Source organism: Hypanus sabinus, chromosome 19 (assembly GCF_030144855.1).
Source record: "Hypanus sabinus isolate sHypSab1 chromosome 19, sHypSab1.hap1, whole genome shotgun sequence".
NCBI classification, from domain to species: domain Eukaryota; kingdom Metazoa; phylum Chordata; class Chondrichthyes; order Myliobatiformes; family Dasyatidae; genus Hypanus; species Hypanus sabinus.
In genome coordinates this window covers 30,008,243-30,027,186 of record NC_082724.1, presented here as the reverse complement: position 1 = coordinate 30,027,186, position 18,944 = coordinate 30,008,243, and the positions used below count along the sequence as shown (strand labels likewise).

Sequence of the window (18,944 nt, the reverse complement as noted above, 5' to 3'; positions counted from 1 at the left end):
CTCTCCTACATTCCAAAGACATTTGGTTAAGGTTAGTGAGTTGTGGACTTACCATGTCGGTCCAGAAGTGTGGTGATACATGGGTGTTGTTCAGCACAATCTTTGCTGCAAATGACACATTTAATTTTCAGTATTTCAATGTTCATGTGACAAATAAAACTAATCTTTATTTAAAAAGTATTGATTGCACATTTTAGTGATCTAATTTCAGAGGAAACATCTACAAATCTCTGGTGAGACCACACTTAGAGTCTTGTGCTCAATTCTGGTCACCTCATTATAGGTAGGATGTGGAAGCTATGGAGAGGGTGCAGAGGAGATTTACCAGGATGTTGCCTGGATTGGATAATAAGTCATATGAAGCAAGGTTAGCAGAGCTGGGACTTTTCTCTTTGGAGCATAGAAGAATGAGAGGGGACTTGATAGAAGTCTACAAGATTATGAGAAGCATAGGTAGGGTAGATAGTCAGTATCTGTTTCCCAGGGCACCAATAGCAAACACCAGAGGGCATACGTACAAAATTAAGGGAGGGAAGTTTAGGGGAGACATCAGGGGTAAGTTTTTTTACACAGAGGGTTGTGAGTGCCTGGAATGACTTGCCAGGGTTGGTGGTGGAGGCTAAAACATTAGGGGTATTTAAGAGCCTCTTAGACAGGCACATGGATGAAAGAAAAATAGAGGGTTATGGGGTAGTGTGGGTTTAGTACTTTTTTTTAAGGATTATATGGGTCGGCACAACATGGAGGGCTGAAGGGCCTGTAGTGAAGGGCCTGTAATGTGCCGTAATGTTCTATGTTCTATGATCATACTGCTGATTACATTTTGACCATAAACATTCTCAGCTTTTTTCATGAGGTAAAGTTAACGTAATTATGTGAAAGATAAAGATTGTTTGGCCAACCTCTTTTTTAAAGAAGAAACACCCACCTATCACCCAGTAGCACTAATATGTACAGTAATGAAATATTTTGAGAGGTTGGCTAGACTGAACTCCCACCTCAGCAAACACCTGGACCTATTGCAATTTGCCTATCGCCACAATAGGTCAATGGCAGATGCAATCTCAATGGCTCTTCACATGGCTTTAGACCATCTGGACAACACAAACACCTATGTCAGGATACTGTTCATCAACTGTAGCTCAGCATTTAATACCATCATTCCCATAATCCTGATTGAAAAGTTGTAGAACCTGGGCCTCTGTACCTCTCCCTGTAATTGGATCCTCGACTTCCTAACAGGAAGACCACAGTCTGTGCGGATTGGTGATAACATATCCTCCCCGCTGACTTGGTGCACCTCGGGTGTGTGCTTAGCCCACTGCTCTACTCTATATACACATGACTGTGTGGCTAGGCATAGCTCAAATACCATCTATAAATTTGCTGATGATACAGCCATTATTGGTAGAATCTCAGATGGTGACGAGAGGGCATACAGGAACAAGATATGCCGATGAGTGGAGTGGTGTCACAGCAACAACCTGGCACTCAACATCAGTAAGACGAAAGAGCTGATTGTGGATTTCAGGAAGGGTAAGATGAAGGAACACATACCAATTCTCATCGAGGGATCAGAAATGGAGAGAGTGAGCAGTTTCAAGTTCCTCGGTGTCAAGATCTCTGAGGACCCAACCTGATCCCAACATATTGATGCAGCTATAAAGAAGCAAGACAGCAACAATACTTCATTAGGAGTCTGAAGAGATTTGGTATGTCAACAAAAACACTTAAAAACTTCTACAGATGTACCATGGTGAGCATTCACAGGTTGCATCACTGTCTGGTATGGGGTGGGGGGGGGGAGGGGGGAAGGGTACTACTGTACAGAATCGGAAGAAGCTGCAAAGGTTGTAAATTTAATCCACTCCATCTTGGGAACTAGCCTGCAAAGTACCCAGGACATCTTCAAGGAGCGGTGACTCAGAAAGGCAGCATCCATTATTAAGGACCTCCAGCACCCAGGGCAAGCCCTTTTTTCATCGTTATCGTTAGGTAGGAGGTATAAAAGCCTGAAGTCACACATTGAACAATTCAGGAAGAGCTTCTTCCCCTCTGCCATCTGATTCCTAAATGGACATTGAATCTATGGACACTACCTCACTTTTTTAGTGTATATTATTTCTGTTCTTTGCATAATTTATAATCTATTCAATATACGTATACTATAATTGATTTACTTATTTCATATTATTTTATTTTGTTTTTTTCTTCTATGTTATCTATTGTATTGAACTGCTGCTACTAAGTTAACAAATTTCAGGACGCATGCAGGTGATATTAAACCTGATTCTGATTCAGATAGAAGGGACTGCTGAATTTGCTTGACTTTGTTTTCCAGAAGATCTTTAATACAATGCTCTATCAAGTAATACTGTTGTAGGAAGTGATGTGTTGGAATTGATAGATGAATGCTGTCTAACAGGAAGCAGGGAGTAACAACGAATTGCCATTTTATTTTTGGGAAGTTGGAACAAGTCATGTGTCACAGGGACCAGTACAAGGCACTGATTTAATGAGAAGCTACTAGATCAAAGCTATGAAGATACTGTTGCTAAATTTGCTGATGACAGTGTAAATTAGTAATTTGCATAAAGGACACAAGGAAGTATAAGAGGGATGATACTGTGATCATGTGAGTTAGGCAAGCATGTAAAGCATATGGCTTATGGAGTATAACGTGGGAAAATAAATTCTCCATTTCATCTGGAAAACTATTATCTAATTGACAAGAGATTGCAGAGCTTTGAGATGTAGAGGTATCTGGGTGTCCTTAGTATGACTCAACAAAGGCCATTATGTAGGAAAGCCAGCTGAATGTTGTTGTTTATTGTAAGGGGGAATTGGATATTAAAGCAGAAACTTTTGCTTTGATGGTAAAGGGCACTGGTGAGACCAGATTTAGATTATGATGAACACTTTTGGTTTCCTCATTTAAGGAAGAATATAAAGGCATGAAAAGTTCGGAGGAGACTTCTTATATTTCCTAATAGCGTGGAGACCTTCAGCCCATCAAGTTATGTCAGCTTTCCCATTCTTATTTTGCTCTGAAGTATTCTCTCCCTTGTATATCCATTTGTACCCCCTGATTCTTGTTCCAATACATTAACCTCACAATGAGGGAAGAAAATTGAGCACTTAATGGAAACCCACGTAATCACAGGGAGGAGATGCAAACCCCACACAGATGGCACTGGAGGTCGGAATTGAACCCAGGTCACCGGTCACTGGTGCTGCAAGACTGCTGCACTAAAACGCAATGCCCATTTACTGAAATGGTACCTCAAAGTTCAAGTAAAATTATCAGAGTACTTACATGTTACCACATACAACGCTGAGAGTCTTTTTCCCGCAGGCATACTCAGCACCTCTATAGAATAGCAACAGCAAACAGGATCAATGAACAACAAACTGTGCAAATACAAATATGAATAAATAGCAATAAATAATGAGAACATCAGATAACAAGATAAAGAGTCCTTAAAGTGAGATCATTGGCTGTGGGAACACCAGAAGTGAGGGGTAATAACTGTTCTTGAAACTGGTAGTGCAAGTCCTGAGGCACTTGTAACTTCTACCTAATGGCAGCAGCGAGAAAAGAGGAAGGCCTGGGTGGTGACGGACAATGGTTGCTGCTCTTCTATGGCACTGTTTCATGTAGATGTGCTCAATAGTTGGGTGGGCTTTATTCATGATGTATTGGGCCAAATCCACTCCCTTTTGTAGGATTTTCCACTCAAAGGCATTGGAAATGAGATTGTGAAGTTGAGTTTACTATTAGATCAGTGGTGATCGTACTAAGTGGTGTAGTCTACTCAAACAGTCAAATGGCTCCTAATTCATTTGTTTGCATTACTCCAAATGGTCTCTGAGAAGAGTGAGACTATCAGGGAGGATTCCAAGCATGAAACTCAGTAGAAGGCATAACTTGATCAGAAGTCTTAAAAGTTGACACCTTCAGAATTCAAGAAGGAAGCAGCTCAAACCTAGCTTCCTAACATTTGATGCTGTTTGAACAAGCATCAAATAATGAGTTAAAATTCCAAATTACAGTTATAGCTCTGATCTTACAACTGGTGTACTGTGTAACACATGCAGACCACACAAATAAACAGCAGACTTCTAAAGTGTCCTATTTTTACAGCTTGCTCTCTTTTATCATTCTGTAATTTGTTTAGTCTTCCTTAAACTATAATTATTTTTAATATCGTATCCTGCTTGCTAAATCACTAATGTGAATCCAATTGTAAGCTTTAACATTTACAATCATATGATCTAAAATATAATATTGAACTCACTCACAAAATTTTATTGCAACATAGCAAAGATATGGGGTAGGAATGGCCCAGATAATGTTTTGCAACACTGTTGAATGGCCAGACAGAGATTATACCTGTACTAGTTATGAAACTTAGCTAACTTTTCTAGTAATCAAGAAAATATTGGCAATTACATTCTCCAATTTATCAAAAAGTAAATATAATGCAGTACAGTAGAAATTAAAAGGTGAAATAATAGTTCAGCTTGGGAACTGGTAACTTTAATCCAATGAAAAGTTAAAATTAACAACTTACCTAAATTCTGAAGTATTTTTCTTGGACAATATTACTGGAAATTATGATGATACTCACCTTCCTGTTGTGCTGTTGAGGAAAGTGGATTTGCGGACTGATTTTTTTTTCAGTTTTCTCTCTTCCAGAAGTTGTAAATTCTTGTTTCCCAAAAGTCTATTTGCATCTTGAATGGATTGAGATCTTTTAATCTTAAAATATGTTTACCTTGCACTAAGTCTGGGGTGCCAAATTAGCTGCAGAAGACAATGCAGCTCTGTGTGTAATTTCCGTTTTAATCAAGGAAAATACTCTTTGTATTGTGTGGAAATGCTTTAAAAAAACTTGAAAACTTTCTATAACAGAAGGAGATAATCAGATATGTCAAATGTAGAGCGTTGGAAAGACTGGATGGGTCGGATTTTGACATCCAGAGAAAGCTGTAGAACAAATAACTTTCTAGTCATAAAGGAATTTAAATGCAATAATGTGCATTTTACCTGAGGTCCTTTGGATCTAGGAACCAATGTAAGTTGGTAAAGACTGAGATTTTGGTTGACCGTGATCTCGTGGAGGATGGGATTTGGGCTCAAGCATTCAGAATTGGGTTTCATTATAGAGTGTAAAGTCAGAAATAGGATGTTTATAGGACGCAGATGATATGGGGTTAGGAATTTGGCTCGGTAGAAAATGAACAGAAACAAGATTTCAAGCTGTCTTCTTCAGACAAAGTCAAAGACAGGTTCGGTGCAAAGGATCAGTTCATCTAATCTAATTACTGTAACTTCTGTAAATCGTGGCTGGTTGGATGATTAGCATCACAAATGGAGAGGGAATGCCAAGAAAACTGAAAGAGAGATAATGCTGAGTGTCTTCAGGAAGTATACAGGAACAAGGCCGTTTCAGTAGATGATGTTGGCTAAGGGCATGCTGTGGGTAAGGAAGAGAAGAGGGCCAATGGAGAAGTACTTGGGAAAATCCCCATGGTGGGATGTGAAGGGAAGCTGTGGCTGGTGTGGAACTGTCTGTAATAATTGTGAAAGAATACTAGTTAAGATTCTCAGAGCTGCACTGCGCAGGAGAGTGGCAGATGAACAAGATGTGGTTATCTGTGTTGAAGGCTGTTAGGAGATACATTACGTAGATAATAGACTATCACTTCAGTCAGAGAGTCTCTTATTCATAATTTTCCTTGGGGTCATTTCAGGTCTGCGGGAGGAGTAGCAAACTGATTAGAGGGATGCTGTGTGTGGCAAGATTTTATATCTAGCTGTTGAAGAAAGATAACAGTTGGCATTCAGACAATCTGAAATTCATTTAAACCAACATTAATGGGGAGATATAGATCTGTTGGGTGTGCATTAAAGCTGCATTCCATCATGTGTGGTAATTAACTTTAAACTCTTGTGTGCTGCCTAGAGTAAGCTAGCAGGATTCCCTTCGAGTGTAAAATTACCTTCTGTCTCCCATTTTTCCCTAATAAGTTCAAAATAATTATAAAAACTGAAATTCATTCACCCACTGGGAGAACTGTTGCAATATCACATTTAATTCTCATTTAATATGTAGCTACTCTCCACCAGCATGTAATGAATGCTCTCGGCAAAGGATAAGTGACAGAGGTATTTCCTATAAATGGAAGACATTATCATTTTATCTTAGAATTGACCAAAGAATAGGTATTTGTTTGAGAATCATAAAATATTGAAGTTCCTAAATAAATATTACAGGTTACATTTAAAAGGAGAGGATCATGCTAAACCCAACCGAAATCAGTAGATATAATGTCCTTCATTGCTGGGTTTGGCTAGTTCAGGTTAGTTCTTCATCACTAAAGCCAAAATATTGTGTGGTCTTTGCATCTGCCATTCCACACCCTCCTCCTACGTTTAGTTGTCCAACACTATTCCCGCCACATAATTCCAAAACAAAAAGCCCTAATAGTCCTTCCATTGAACATTGATTCTTGGATTACAACCCCTGATGCTCTTTAGAAGCCGCTTAATTATAAGAATTCAGTAATAATCATAGAGTTCCACAACACCGAAACAAATCCTTCAGCTGATCATTAAGAACCTATCTATAGTGATCCATTTACCAGTTATGGCCTATGGCCTGGCAATTCGCATTTTTATCCACCTTCCTCTTAAATGTTGTAAGAGTAGAGCATAGGAGAAAGGGGGGAGATCTGATAGTGGTATATTAAATCATAAGGGGTACAAATAGGGTAAACACATGTAGGCTTTTTCCACTGAGTTTGGGTCATGAGGGGGAACTTGCTCACTCAAAGGGTGATGAGAGTGTGGACGGAGCTCCTGGTGGATGTGGGTTTGATTTCGACACTTAAGAGAAATTTGGATAGACACACGGATAGGAAGGGTATGGATGGTAGTGGTGCAGTTCAGTGCAACTGGACAGATTAATAGTTTGCACAGAGTAAATGGGCTGACGGGCTTGTTTCTGTGCTGTTGTGTTCAATGACTCTATTCCAGTATTTGCCTCCACTATGTTCTCATGTAGTGCAAACCATTCTGCATTCATCTAAAGAATGAAAAAAAAATCCTCAGAATTATATTATTATCCCCTCTAAATCACTTATCCTCATCTTAAACCTACATCCTTTGATCATGACATCTTTGCTTCTGGGAACTAGTTGCCTTCGTACTTTTGTCTACCTCTCAGCTGCTTTGTTCCATGTAATTGTCTCTATTTATAACTAAAGCATTCCTTCATAAGCAAAATCCTGATGATCTTATCTGCACCCTCTCCAGTACAATTGCATCCTTCCTGTAGTATTAGGACCAAAACTGAAAACCTTATTTCAGTAATAGCCTAACCTATATTTTATAAAGCCATACTATGACTCACTACTCTGGCCAGTGAAGGCAAGCCTTCTTCACTTCTTCTTCCAATTGCCTTCTTCACCACCCTAAGTACCTGGACTGCCGGCTAGAGATCCTTGGACTTCTACATGAAGATCCTTTTGGTTCAAAATACTACCTGCAATTCATAGTATCTCTCTGTCTCTTATTACTGTTTCAGTTTTGGATCTTATTTGTCAGATCGCCTCAGATCCATGGCTCTAGCCTTTTGGATCTTTGCCCTAATAGCAGTTAACTCCAACTAACAATCACTCCTACACCTTCCTTGCCAGCGTGTGGTGCCTCGCCTTGTGTTTACTTACCTCACGCTGTGTAACTAATGCTTGCCCTGGCAAGGCTTCTGATGGTCAATGCTCTGTTGTTATTGAATTTCAGCTGTTGGCCTCTAAAAAAAATCAGGATGTTAAGTATGTAAGTAAGAAGGTTTCTATCCATTCAGATGACATGTAATTGCATGCTGATGAACAGTGCATGATCTTTATCATATTTGGTCTCATTAATGGTATTCAAAGCTTCCTCTTTGTGAAACCTCCCTTTTTTAGTATCGGAACATCCAGTTCTTTCCCTTCTCAGATCCATTAGTGAATACCATGAACAGTTTCTCGGGCGAGACCTTATTTGAGAGATGCTGGCAATCTGTGGCTGCCAAGTAGGTAACTCTGGAACCTCACAGTTACGGTAATCCATCGAAAGGAGGCCGTGGTCATGTCACGATGGCCAGCAGTTTTAATTTCAATGTCATGGAGATTCAGTAATTGTGAGACTGGGATTCATTGAGCCTGTCAGCAGGCTGGAATACTTTTTCAGTCCTGCTCCTTCTGGCATTTTCAAAGTACAGAGTTACTTCACCAGTTTCTTGGGGTCCGTCTGTGGCTCCTTTAAAAATCATTGCTAAAATCATGTATACACAATAAAGAGCTAAATAAGGAATATCAAGTGCTCTCGCTGTCGGAACTTGAAGGTCCAATAATCAGTGTAGATCTACCTGCAAATATTGAGCAGGATCGAGCCACTAAAGGTTGCACAGGCAACCCCAGGCTCACCTAGAAAATGCATCAGACTGGCCTTTGGAATCCAAGGGGTGGGTGTCCTGAATATGCCCCACACCCTCACCCTCCTCTTCCCCACCACAACAAACCTAGTTGTCTACTGCCATTAAAATATTTACCTTAGCCGCGCCACATATTGCAAAATAGATTTCAGAAAATACCTTTGTATATACATTTTAAAAATTTGAAGGAAATTATGAAATAATGTTTGATTTATGTTTATTATAATTGGTATATTTTCCTATGTTTTGATTGGAGTTATCTTGTTAGCTGTTGTAAAATAATTGAAGTAGAGCCAGATTAATGTACAACTCTTTCTATTTTCACTAATAGCCCAAGGTCTAACTTGTTATCTGATAACCATATTGTTTCAAAGATCATTTCCTGTAGATTTGACTTGCACTGAAATGTCAACATTTTGAACAATCATTGTCAAAGTAAAGATCTTCCAACAGATATGACTGTGCATTTCCTACTACAAAGTTAACTTGGCGAAATGTTTCTTTTACATAAAAGCAAGATTCATATCAATGTAGAGAGGAAGGACTTTATGCAGGGCTCTCAGAGTTAAGTTATTCAAGCAGTACGTCAAATAAATAATTTTTTTCCCTCTGAAACCTAATATTTTCTCTTACGTGTTACAGGTGGTTTAAATATGGAAATGCAACTTCAGTCAAAAGGAGACACCTACATTTTTGTTTATAGGTTAAATATGAAAAAAATCTTAGCACAGGACAAGATAAAGTACAATCGTAATGGTAATATGGCTCTGCACTAAGCTACTTATAAAGAATATTTTCTGATACTTTTTCTTCAAGGGCAGCATGCGTAACATTTTTACGTTCAATCTTATAAGTATGCATGATGTAGTGTAATGATATGAAGAAACAAGTATGTTATTAATTAAAGGCTCAAAGTATGGAGTTGATATTATAAATTTTGCAATCAAATGTTTTTAATATTACTGTTCCACACTAAATAAAACATCAATCAGACTTCAGATGTTTGAGCAATCAGTGGCTAGTTAGATAATGATTATATAGTAAACATACGAATTTTCATATTTTTATAATCTCTAAAAGGACCTACTTTTCTGTGCCAATAAATGTTATAACGGAGACATCACCATATTATTAGTGACTTAAAACATCAGTGTTATTTTCATTTATACAGCCTTAGAGTTATCACACAGCATTTGCTTTAAAACATTACGAACTAGAGAAATTTTGTTCAGCACAAGATTATTGGGTTGCAACTTTTATCTTCTGCATGCTCTTTATATTGTTGTTCTCTTGCCACACCTTGTGATGCATCAGGCAGCATTTTGCGAGGCCGAGTTGCTAGCTTGACACATGACCCAGCACAGATGGGAAAATGTGCAAGAGGCCGGCTGGATTCGAACCTGGGACTTTTCACCCTGAAGTCCAGTGCTCATGCCACTATACCACCAGCCAGCTATCTTTAAATTGAATTGGTATATTTAAGGTTTTGCAAGAATCATATGTGGCTGATTGTTTTTTTTTTACAATTAGTTTAGCTAAGCTACTTTATGGCTTGAAAAATGTTAAGGATTATCCTTTGCTAAAGCAGGTTTAGACTGGCTTATCATTTATCCACTTTTCCCAATGAGACTTAAGATATTTTCCCTTTATGGCAAACATTCTTTAGCATGGAGCTTTGGTTTGCTTGTGTTATCCCCAGAAGATTGACAACAGTGTGATTTAGTTAGCATTTGCAATGTGCGCTCATTTGACAATGATATTATTAAATAAAGCTTACTTTCAGGATTTTTTAAAGTTTCAATGGTATATGTTACATTGAAAGTTAAACAATATTTATGTAATTTATCTGAAGATCATTTTATTTAGTTGTTGGGTTACTACTGTAGTGGACAAGTCTTTTGATTGCAAACAAATGCAAACTGGAAGGATTAAGACATTATTAAAGCAATTGGAACTGAATATGATTGAAAGAACTTTATAGCTTTTGTTGCTGTGTCTGCCCAAATAAAGTTGGAACAAATAATGGGAGCCCTGTTGCTTAGATTGCACATGAAATGTCATGTCATATCCAAATTATGGATAATTTATATTCTGTGTGTTGTCTGTACCTACACGTCTATGATGGTGCTGCAAGCAAGGCTTTGAGTGTACCTATGATGCGGTCTTCATGGGATTATTGAAAGGGTAGCCGTTGAGCTACGCAGATCTTACCTATTGATTTGTTCCTGAGTCAGGCTGGCAGATCAAACAACGTTTTATTTGGCAAGGTATGCCGTATCTGCAAGCTAAAAGGAGAATGAGACTAACAATGGGATACCGTCTTATCGTCCCATCCATCCAACCTCATTTAACCATATCTACATTGATTCATTGTGCTTGATAGTTAGAGGCAGTGTTTCGCTTACATTCATTGCATTGATGAATGTGATGCAAGTCAACACCACCAACACACTAATTTTAATTATTGTCATGCATGGATATGTACAATTACGTATAAACCTAGGTGCTTGCCACAAACCACACATATAAGTAAATTGTCTTGATTAATATCAGAAACTCAGACTATGTTGCCTGTGAGAAACTTGAGTGATTTCCCTTTCTTTAATGAAAGTAGATATCACAATCCACTTTAATGGAAGTACAGGAATATCTATCCTTTTTGATGATTAGCATGCTGATGTCGGTTGTAATTAAGTTTTGCCTTGTTCCCCAAGGAGCTAACCAGTATTCCTGCTGGTATCCATTGACTGGCTTAGGTTATCCTCATTAATTAAATTTTCTTTCTTCATCTCATGGTCCCTTTGAATTTTTGGGATTAGCCATTTACTGGAAAGAGAAAGCAATTTATTTCTTTCTGCTTATTATTGAAAATATTAACTTACTATTTAGTTATGATGTCTGCATTTTATATCACCTGGGTTCCAGAAAAATGAACATTTCTTCTGTCTGTAAGCAGATTCTTTTAAATGCATTTTAAGTTGAATTGCATCATGTTTGCAATACTGCTTCTGTGTATTGCCTCAGAATATCTAAGTATTTGTAATGATATTGTGTGATTTTGCTACTGTTATCAATGTCATTATTTTTATTTTTTTTTAGAGATACAACACAATAACAGGCCCTCCCTGCCCACTTGCACCCATTTAACCAATGAACCTACTAACCCATATATCTTTGGAATGTGAGGGGAAATGCTCACAGTCACAAAGTGTCCACACAATCTCCAGTGTAGTTGAACCCAGTTTTCTGGCACTGTATTGGTGTATTGCTAACAACTATCCCACTGTGCTCCGCATTGTATTTTAACATGATTTTTTTCTCAGCATCTCTGCATCTATGCGCATTTACATAATTAATTATTTTATTTGTGAGCCAAATGAAAATGTAATGCAATCAGCCTGAGAAAAAATTATTACCCAAATTAATAAATGAAATTTGAGCAAGCTGTGTTTATTATTCGATTTGTAGTAATTGAGTTCAACAAAATTCTTATCAAATTTAAAGCTCAGGAGATTTAATAAAGTTGTGAGCTGCATGTTTCAACAAATTTCAGGCTTGTTTTTCAATAGTTCTAGGCAACGTAAAAGAAGATAAATCTTTTGTATCTGTCACCAATCCACTGCATGAGATTCAATGAGATTCCTGGGGATTTGCCCACTATTTCACACTAAGCGTATGCCTGCAGATATCACCTGCCAGGAATATAACCTGACACCTCCTTATTCTGGCTGTTTTACCCCTTCCTTTCCAGTCCTAATGAGGGGCCTCAGCCTGAAACATCTACTGTATATTCCTCTCCATAGATGCTGCCTGGCCTACTAAGATCCTCCAGCATTTTGTGTGTGTTCCAGAGTCTTGATTGTTCAGTGGATGCCGTAACAAATTAATTTCAGTAGTGTAGGATTTACTTCATGTTGAGTTTTAATGTCATTTCTTTGCCTACTCTGCTCTGAATGTTTGAGCCTTCCCATCTACGGTACTTTCTTCAGACATATTTCCTTTAAGGAGATTTCTCATGCATCAAGTATTACCTCTGTTCACAAGTGATTTCATGCTTTGAAAGAATTAATTTGCTTTGATTTTAATGTATCTGCTAACTATTCTTGAAGACAGTAATTGCATACGTTTGTAGTCAAATAATTGGTTAGAAAGGGAGGCATGAAAAAACGACAGTGTGTTATTTATGATCTGAGTAACCGCTCAGAATCGAAGGTACATCAGATTCCTTAGGAGCTCTCACTGCTGGAGCCAGCTATAAAAGCACATGGCTTCCATTAAAATGAACAGAGTAAAAGCTGATCTGTCTGTTCCTTTACAATTGTGGCATTTGCACTCCTTTTTCCTAGATGATGTATTATGCTTAAGAGAGGACTAAAGGAGATATTCTCTGTAAAACTATAAGGAATACTAAACAAGTGAAATTAAATTTTATAATTAATTTATTTTCAGTGCTCCATTTCCTGTGGGAAAGGAAGTAAATATCGTACTGTTTACTGCATGAATAAAGAAGGAAAGGAAATAGAGGAAGAAAATTGTAAACATCTGGAGAAACCTAAATCACAAAAACGATGTCGAGGAGGTCGATGTCCTAAATGGAAAACAGGAGAATGGTCAGAGGTAAATTATAAGACTTACTACAAATTATTGAAATTATTTTTTTATGGTTTCCCTTTAAATTCTATGTTACATAGCAGTGAAGGAAGTTAAAACATAAGGTGAAATATCTGCTTTTGAGTAAAGGAGATTTTTGTTTGCATTTTTCCCACTGTCGTAGCACCAACCAAGACTACATGCCTTGCTTAACCCAGGACTGTGGTTCTGTTTTGAGATCAGACTTCAGGGTTTCCTGGCTGCCCATGGAGATAGCTAATTTGAGGTCTAGGCTGGATGCCTGATTATTAGTTCTATAGGGTACTTAACAGTCAGCTGAAGGAACAACCAGAGCCTGTGACAATGCAGCACTTCATCAGTATTGGTCTGGAGCACAAGACAAAATCATATGCTCAGATGTGTAGAATGGGTCTCCTGCTCATAATCTTTTGTCTCAAATGAGGCTGTTATCATGATTCTTGTATGCAATGGTATAGAGAACTGGCATTTTATTAAAAAGTCCTCTCCAGGTCCAGCAGTATACTGTCATGAAACCAGCAGAACTACTTACATCAGGATACTGCGATCCTTATAGACCTTGTATGATGATGGGCTTTTGCCCATCACTTAAGAAACCCGGCAGGTCAGAGGAGCTAAGAGTCAGGGAAGTTGCTCCCTATTCTGGAGATCTATTGTGATCTATTATGTCTCATCTTCAAAGCACATAAATTATCTAACAAAATACAGAAAGTAGAGAGTTTGGCCCATTCTGTAAGTCAAATGTCATTATGCAAGCCAGCTAAAGAAATTAGAATCAGATTTAATATCACTGGCAAATGTCGCAAAATATATTGTATGTAATACATAATAAGACTATAAATTAGAGGGGTGTGTGTGTGTGTGTGTGTGTGTGTGTGTGTGTGTGTGTGTGTGTGTGTGTGTGTGTGTGTGTGTGTGTGTGTGTGTGTGTGTGTGTGTGTGTGTGTGTGTGTGTGTGTGCATTATTGTATAATGTATTATATGGTATATAAATTAAATAAGTAGTGTAAAAGGGGAGCAAAAATAAAGTAGTGTATTTGAGTTAATTGTCCACTCAGAAATCTGATGGTGGAAGGGTAAAAGCTGTTTCTACATTATTACGTGTGTGCCTTCAGATTCCTCTACTTCCTCGCTGATGATAGCAATGAGAAGAGGGCAAGTCCTGGGTGATGGGGCCCTTAATGATGGATGCTGTCTTTTTGAGGTATCACCTTTTGAAGGGATCCTGGATGCTGAGAAGGATAGTGCCCGTGATGGAGCCGGCTGAGTTTTTAACTTAACTGCAGCTTTTTCTGATCCTGTGCAGTGAGCCTTCCATACCGGGCGCTGATGTAACCAACCACAATGCTCTCTATGGCACATCTGTAGCACATTGTGAGAGTCCTTTCAAATTGCTAATGAAATATAGCTGCTGTTGTGCCTAAATCCAAAGTCAGTTAATAAAAAACTATACTATTTTGAAGTTGTTCCTTCACACAAAATTGAAAGAAGGCCTACAGTTGTGACTATGGTGACCATGCAGTGGCAACTGTGAAGCAGATTAACACCCATCTTGGACTGACACAGAACTGCATCCCACAGATACAGCTAACTTCCTCAAGGTAATCGCTGTAGCCACGTATCAGAAAAAAAAATGGTTACAGTCTGTAAGGCGACCATTCGATTTGTTGAGTCTGCAATAGTTCCACTTAAGATCAAGCTAGCTGTTTCCACTTGGTTCTTCTGCAAATTCATTGCCTTCAAAATACTTATCCAGGTCTATTTTGAATGATACAATTGAGTCTACTTCCACTACAATGCATGGCAGCTGATGCACCATCAATAACTCACACTGAGACGTAGGCGAGATATCGGCTTTTATTGACTGGAAGAAGGAACCAGGAGTGAGTGTCTATCATACAAGGTCCTGGAGACTGAGGCCGAGCGTCAGGCCGCAGATCTCCTTTATACAGGGGCCTGTGGGAGGAGCCACAGGAGCAGTCAGCAGGGGCGTGTCCCGACAGGCACATAGTTCACCACAGCAGCTACTTGCTGAGTAAAGTGCTTTATCTAATACTTTTAACAATTGTTTTCACTCTATGCCCTCTTGGTATCGACCATTCTGCCAATGAGCACAGTTTCACTGTATCAATTTTGTTTGTAACTTTCATGATTTGGAAACTTTCTTTAGATTGCCTCAAGACTTTTTCCATTCCAAGAAAAACTATTCCAGCCTCCCAGTCTATCCAAGAAAAATAAACAAACACTCTCATCTCTGGAAACATTTTAATAACTTTCTTCTGCACCCTCTCTGAACCTTTCTTTCTTAAAGGATGGCACTCAAAACTCATTGCAATGGAACCAGTATTTTATAAATGTTCTCCAAATCTGCCTTGCACTTCCAATCAACAGAATCCTGTTACTTTTATAACCACTGTCTTAGTCTTTCCTGCCTACTTCACCTAACGATGTATGTATAACACAAAATCCTCGTTCTTTTATCCCTTTTAGTATTGTGCCCCTTCCTTTGTCTGGACCTCCTCACAGTTCTCTTTGCCTCAGAGTTTTGTTTCATCTGCGGAAATGTGCACAGCATACTCAAACGTGTTTTATTATTACATAGAGAGAGAAGTAGAGTTCTTGTACAAAACCCTGAGGGACTCCACTGCACACAGTTTTCAGTCTGAAAATAAACTTTGCTATTACTTTTTCCAAACCTCAAACCATGCTGCTACAACTCCTATTTTTCCAATGGAATTCAATCTTGCTCACAAACTTTCAAGTGGTACTTCATATAAATACAACATCAAACACAATTCTTTATAGACCTTCTTAGTAATTTACACAAAATTTATGTTAAGTTGGTTAACACAAAAGATTCTGCAGATGCAGGAAATCCAGAGTAACACGTGTAAGATGCTGGAGGACCTCACAAGGTCAGGCAGCATCTATGAGGAGGAATAAAGAGTTAATGTTTCAGGCAGAGACCCTTCAGTCCTCATGAAGGTTCTCAGCCTGAAATGTCAACTCCTTATTCTTCACCATAGATGCTGCTGACCTACTAAGTTCCTCCATCATTTTGTATCTGTTAATCAAGTTGGTTAAACATGATTTGCTGCTTTCTCTTATCAATCAACACTTGCCCAAAAGGCTGCTAATTCTGTCCCTAATTATTATTTCTGGAACTTTCCTACCACTGAGGTTAAATTAATTGGTCTAAGCCCAAGGTTACTGGATTTATCCCAACACTTTTTTTGAAAAGAATGTAATATTTTCTGAATTTCATTTGTTAAGCGCTACCTCTACATCTTCAGATATTAGGAAGGTTATTGATGGGATGACTGTCATTTCCTCATTTCCACCCTTCTGCAACCTAGCATAGTGCAGAAGGTTGCCATAGGTTATGACGGGACATTGATAGGAAGCAGGGCTGAGCTGAAAAGTAACATATGGAGCCCAGTCTGAAAAAATGTCGAAATTGAAGACAGAATACAAGGTTAATGGCAGATTTCTTAGCAGTATGGAGGAACAGGATCTTGGGGTCCAAATCCATAGATCCCACTAGGTTGCTCTGCATTGATAGTATGGTTAAGAGGGTGTGGGGTATTCTGTCTTTCACTGGTCAAGGGATTGAGTTCAAGAGCCACAAACTAATGTTGCAGATCTATAAAACTCTAGGTAGACTTGGAGTATTGAGTTCTGTTCTGATTGCCTCATTATAGGAAGGATGTAGAAGCATTGGACAGAGTGCAGGGGGCAATTAACAGTATGCAGCCTGGATTAGATATTATGTCTTATGAGGAAAGTTTGAACAAGCAGGGGCTTTTCTTTGTAGAGCGAAGAAGTATGAGATGTGATATAATAGAGGTTTTTAAGTTTATAGAGGGCATAGATAGAGTGGACAACCAGCACCTTTTTCGCAGGACAGCAATGGCTAACAGTAGAGGACATGCTTTTAACATGAGTGGAGGAAAGTATAGAGGGATGTCAGTGGTAGAAATTTTTACACGGAGACTGGTAAGTGCCTCGAATAGACTGCCAGGGCTGGAGTAGAGGCAGATACATCAGGGACATTTAGTTAGGGACTTGATACCTTTGAAATCTGAAAATCAATTATTTTATTCAGTAATACTATTTCCACCTTTATGTTTTAAGTGTGTTTGGAAAGAAGGTGATATGGATGGCAATTGTACTGAGAAGCAAGGTGAGTATGTCCTTGAAACTCTGCCAATCTTGTGATGACAATGCTCTCCCACAGTGGTCTTGAATAGTAATTACAGGGATCCTGACTGGTTATTTATGTATGCTGTGTGTGACTGTGGTTCTGTGTTTTGCGCCTTGCCCCAGAGGAACACTGTTTTGTTTGGCTGCACTCATGTGTATGGTTGAATAACAATTAAAGCTGAACTTGAACTCATATTAAAGCAAAACTGAAATCCAAGCCAAAATTGTGCATGATTCAAATTGGTGCTTAGATGAAGTGATGTTCTCATGGCACTTCTAAATCTCTTCTTGGCAATGGCGTTGCAAGGTAGGAAGATCCCACTAAAGAGAATTGCTGGTAAGGGGTTTCTAGCACTATTCAAAACTACCCCTTAAAAGCAAAATCGAGCCAACTACTTAATTGTACATAATGCTGATGCCTTGAAAACTGCTTTGGCTTAACATTTAGTCAAGTTGTGAGTATTTTTTACAGTCCTGATCAAATTTTATTGAGCACAGATAGCTCTTAAAAGATATGGACATTGAAACTTATCCAGCCCCTCCACTGTTCTTATCATTAATGGTTTTGGTATGGCTGATCATTCAAAATTTTGAGTATTAATGACCTTCTCGACCTCTATTACAGACCTTCTCACTCTGTAATATTATTTATAAAGAAGGTTAAGGGAGAGTAGGTGGGCTTTGTCATTACTCAACAAACGTATGACATCATGGACTCCAGAGTATTGTCTCAGTGTGGTTGGGATTCTCTTTAACCTATCCTGTAAACTCTTGACAGCTGGTGAACCCTGCTCTTAATCTTCCTAATCATAAGAGCTTTAGGTATTTTTAATGCTATTAAAAGAATGTCATGTTTTAAATTAAAATAACAACTTATTTTAAAATATTGTCAATCTTTAATAAAAAGCAAACTGAAATTATTTAAACCATTGTGAAATATTAAAACATTAAACTGAAGCAAAATAATTTTTCTAAAACTGAGTTTCTCCTTCTGTCTCCTGACCCATATCCTTCACTGGAATGCAATTTCCATGCTGGGTCTAGCCCAATATTATGTTGAATTTGTAAAAGACATTAATGAGGGCAAATTTGGATTATTGTGCACAGTTCTGGTCACCTACCTACAGGAAAGCTATCAATAAGAGAGAAAAAGTACAGAGAAATTACAAGGATGTTGCCAAGATTTGAAGACTTGAGTTGTAGGGAAAAGGTGAATAGGTTAGAACCTTATTACTTGGAGTGTAGGAGATTGAGGGAAGATTTGAAAGAGGTCTACCAAATTATGAGGTCTATAGATAAAGAAGATGGAAGGAGAATTTTTCACAGGCTGTGTAGATTAGTACTAGGGTCATAGGTTATGGGTGAAAAAATGAGGAACCTGAGGGAATACTTCACTCAGAGGTTGGTGCAAGTGTAGAATGAGCTGTCACAGGTGACAGATGCAGACTCAATTGCAGCATTTCAGAGAAGTTTGAATAAGTACATGGATGGGAGGGTTATGGAGGGCTATGGTGCACGTGCAGGTCAATGGAACCAGGCAGAATAATAGTTTGGCATTGACTGAAGGGCCTGTTTTTGTGCTGTAATGTTCTATGGCTGTGGAGACCAAGTCTTTCAGTATATTTAAAG

At 38.4% G+C, this 18,944-nt stretch overlaps 1 protein-coding gene and 1 long non-coding RNA gene across 11 annotated transcripts in view; one reads left to right on the top strand and one right to left on the bottom strand.

The window, feature by feature from the left end:
• LOC132377844 (A disintegrin and metalloproteinase with thrombospondin motifs 9-like) overlaps nucleotides 1-18,944 on the top strand; it is a 249,369-nt gene that overhangs the window by 154,733 nt on the left and 75,692 nt on the right. For both annotated transcript variants that reach the window (XM_059944273.1, XM_059944271.1), the window contains exon 29: nucleotides 12,933-13,100. In XM_059944273.1, the coding sequence (XP_059800256.1) occupies nucleotides 12,933-13,100 (168 nt within the window). The remainder of the gene's footprint in view (nucleotides 1-12,932; nucleotides 13,101-18,944) is intronic.
• LOC132377845 (uncharacterized) overlaps nucleotides 1-18,944 on the bottom strand; it is a 51,389-nt gene that overhangs the window by 16,869 nt on the left and 15,576 nt on the right. For 5 of the 9 annotated variants that reach the window (XR_009506791.1, XR_009506797.1, XR_009506798.1 and 2 more), the window contains 4 exons: nucleotides 10,695-10,768; nucleotides 3,317-7,817; nucleotides 1,558-1,659; nucleotides 53-105 (listed from right to left, as the gene is read on the bottom strand). This is a non-coding gene — a long non-coding RNA (uncharacterized LOC132377845). The remainder of the gene's footprint in view (nucleotides 1-52; nucleotides 106-1,557; nucleotides 1,660-3,316; nucleotides 7,818-10,694; nucleotides 10,769-18,944) is intronic. The other 4 variants (XR_009506793.1, XR_009506794.1, XR_009506795.1 and 1 more) reach the window with 3 other exon arrangements.